Here is a 3,119-nt window from a genome sequence, read left to right on the forward strand (position 1 = left end):
GAAGCTTTGGGAAGGGAAGGGGTGTTAGGGAATGTGTGAGCCTCAGGGCCAAGACAAGTTTCTAAAAAACCGCCATGTGTTTATGCGTTTGCTATAAGCTCTAATATCAGGGAGTCACAGAAATATCAAAAAAAAAAAAGGAGCCCTTATTTACACTGAATAATAAATCAAATTGAACAATAACAGTTTCAGCTATGTATTACTGGGCTTGTTCATTCCTTCTCCTTCCTCCTTTTCATTCTTTACTTACGGGGATGCCACACAAGGATAAACTACCCCACTGGATTCAAAAGCGACATTTTACCAGCCAAACTAAGCTGCTGTTCAGGGCCATTAACTGACGGCCCGTGTGCTCCACCTTGTGGATGGACACTCTCTAGGGGTAGAAGTGCGTTAACCGTGCAGGCAGAATGGTTCCCTGTGCAGCCTCCCTGAGCTTTACGAACAATGTAGAAGCAACTGCTACACGCCATCAACATCATATCCTTAAAATGAACCTCTAAGGAGAGACAGTGGCTTTCCTGCAGCTAAATATAAGGTCACATTACACAGCAATTTGGAAATATGTACCAACAACATGGTATGTGGCGTGAGCACTGGATAGGAAACTAGGAAACCTGGAGTCGAGTTCCCCTCCCACCACTTGCTAACTAGGTACAACTAATTCCAAGTTGGCATGCAAATAAATTATGACTATACTCAAGAATTTGTCCACCATTTTCTAAGCTCCCTATACATTTCTAAAACCCCCTTTAATTGGGGAAAACAGAAAAATATCCCTTTAAAACTGAAAGATGTTCATTTATTTGGGGAGAGTAGATACTGGAGGATAGACAAGCTTCCCACATAGTTAAGAGATTCAAGTGGTGTAGCTGGAGAAGTTTGGTGGGTACAGAAAAAGGTAAAATAACATCAAATATAAAACAAATCTTTAAGCAAAACCAAACAAGAAAAAGCAACCATTCTTCAAAATGAGGGAAAGAAATAGCCTTATCCTGTCTTCCCCAGGTAATACCTGTTGCTAAAGAATCTTGCACTGGTGTTTTCAGAGATTCCTTTACAGCCTTTATTTTATCCAGAAATGTCAGAAAATAATCATCTGAATGCTGTTTGGTTGACTGCTTTGCATTATCCAATTCAGTTAGACTGTGCCTTTTAGAATGTACGGGAGAATCCAAAACTTCTTCAGGTGACATAATCTTTTCCAGGAGTTGTTCTTCGTTGTTTATTTCCAAGCTTAAAGAGCTCTGGTCAATCTGCTCCTTGGAACGCGCTTCATGGCTCCCACCAGATGGTTCTGGTTCAGACTCATTCTCTTCTGGTTCAGGCTCATTGTCTTCAGTTTGATCTGACTCGGGAGGCTCTTCTGAGGAAACTGGAATATTGATTGTCTCATAAGCACCACCTCTTTTTTCTGACGCATCAGAAACATTCTGAGCAGTAAATTCTTCCTCCTGATCAGACATTTTCCTGAATTGAGAAACATAAACCCATTTACTCTACATAAAAACTTCTACACCAAATATCAAATTCATTGCTGATATACAGTAATGGTCATAATATACGATAATGGTGCTCATTTTTTAAAAAAAAATATTATCTAGTAATGTCATCAGGTAAAAACATCAGTGAATTTTTAATAAAAACACAACAGAAAGTAAAGAAGTATACCAGAAAGAGACCCTCAAAGCACAATTAATTTGAGAGAAATTTTCTGTGAGGAACATATTGAAACTATTTTAAAATGTATTGTCATCTCTTCCTTATTCAGTAAACGTTTGTGAAAGGCCTTTTCGAATGACTTTTTTCTAAATACAAAACTAACACAGGATTTATGCTCTGGCATTACAACTGATTAGAAGCTCCGAGAAACCTGCCAACTCACACGGCAACTATATCTTGGGCAGTAACACACTTCCCTGAAGTAGCTCTTCTCTCACAAGTTGTAGCAGAGGTCTCCAATGACCTCTGCCCCCCAAAACAAACATACTGACAGACAAATGTGGGTTGACCTTGGAGCTGGCTGGGGCCTGAGCTCTTGCAACCAAGAGCCAATTTGGCTCTGGAAACAGTATGACAGCATACAAGGGCTGGAGTCAGGGTGAACCAGGGCAGCCCAGAACCAAGCTGTAGAGGCAGGAGCAGTTCAGAGGAGTGAGAAGGCAGTCAGTAGGCAGTTACCTGTAGAAGCTGGCAGCCAGGAAGGGGGGACAGAGGAAGTGGCCTCCAGGCTGATTTCTGTGGCAGCCAGTAGCAGGGAAGATTAAAACTTGGAACAGTAGTGGGGTGGGAAAGCTGTGTTTGGGGCTTCTACTTTAAGCACAAATCCTTATGGAAAAAAAAAAATTAACCTTAGTCAGTAAAGGTCTACTAGATGACAGACTACAAAAAACAACAACAAAAAAAGAGTATCTGGAATAAAAATATATAGGTGTTGAAGTCAATGAATTGAGATGAAGAGGGAATGAGTAAACTGGAAGATAAATAAAGAGATTTTATACAGAATGCTTCAAAGAGATAAGGTTGTGGAAAATATGAGATTAAGAGCCATGGAAAAGAGAAAAAGTGCAGCATATTTTTCTGCTAAGCATATATCTTGTTGTGAGCTAAAAATGGGTTTGTATTGCTAAAATAAAAAAATAAAAAAAACCCAAAGAATATGTAATAGAGACTGCATATGGCCTGTGGAGTCCTTTTCAGAAAAAGTCTGCCAGCCCCCAATCGAAGCATATGTCAAATTTAAAGTCCCAGAAAGAAACAGAAAGATGGAGGAAAGGAGATATTTAAAAGAGTAATGGCTGAGAATTTTTTAAAACTGATGAAAAATATGGAACCACAGATTCAGGAAGCACACATAAATGTATGCCTAACAGGATAAATAAAAATAATTCAAAGCCATATACATTGTAATTAAATTACAGAATAACAAAGAGAAGGTCCAGAAAACAAACAGTGATAAAGCACATATCATCTACCGTTTTGAAACATTAATTTGCTGACATTAATATCAAAAAAAAGAAAAGTGGGCCGGCCGAGTGGCGCGATGGTTAAGAACTCGCTTGGGATGCCAGAGGGCCCCGGTTCGGATCCCACATATGAGGGCCAGTGACACTGCCCTC

At 39.6% G+C, this 3,119-nt stretch overlaps 1 protein-coding gene across 1 annotated transcript in view; it reads right to left on the reverse strand.

The window, feature by feature from the left end:
- IQUB (IQ motif and ubiquitin domain containing) overlaps nucleotides 1-2,324 on the reverse strand; it is a 65,933-nt gene extending 63,609 nt beyond the window's left edge. The window contains exons 1-2 of the mRNA XM_019633938.1: nucleotides 2,182-2,324; nucleotides 1,016-1,470 (exon numbers count right to left, since the gene is read on the reverse strand). Of these exons, the coding sequence (XP_019489483.1) occupies nucleotides 1,016-1,466 (451 nt within the window). The 5' untranslated portion in view covers nucleotides 1,467-1,470; nucleotides 2,182-2,324. The remainder of the gene's footprint in view (nucleotides 1-1,015; nucleotides 1,471-2,181) is intronic.
- Nucleotides 2,325-3,119: the final 795 nt, after the last annotated feature.

The sequence above is a fragment of the Hipposideros armiger genome, unplaced genomic scaffold (genome assembly GCF_001890085.2).
Source record: "Hipposideros armiger isolate ML-2016 unplaced genomic scaffold, ASM189008v1 scaffold_1445, whole genome shotgun sequence".
In the NCBI taxonomy this organism is placed as follows: domain Eukaryota; kingdom Metazoa; phylum Chordata; class Mammalia; order Chiroptera; family Hipposideridae; genus Hipposideros; species Hipposideros armiger.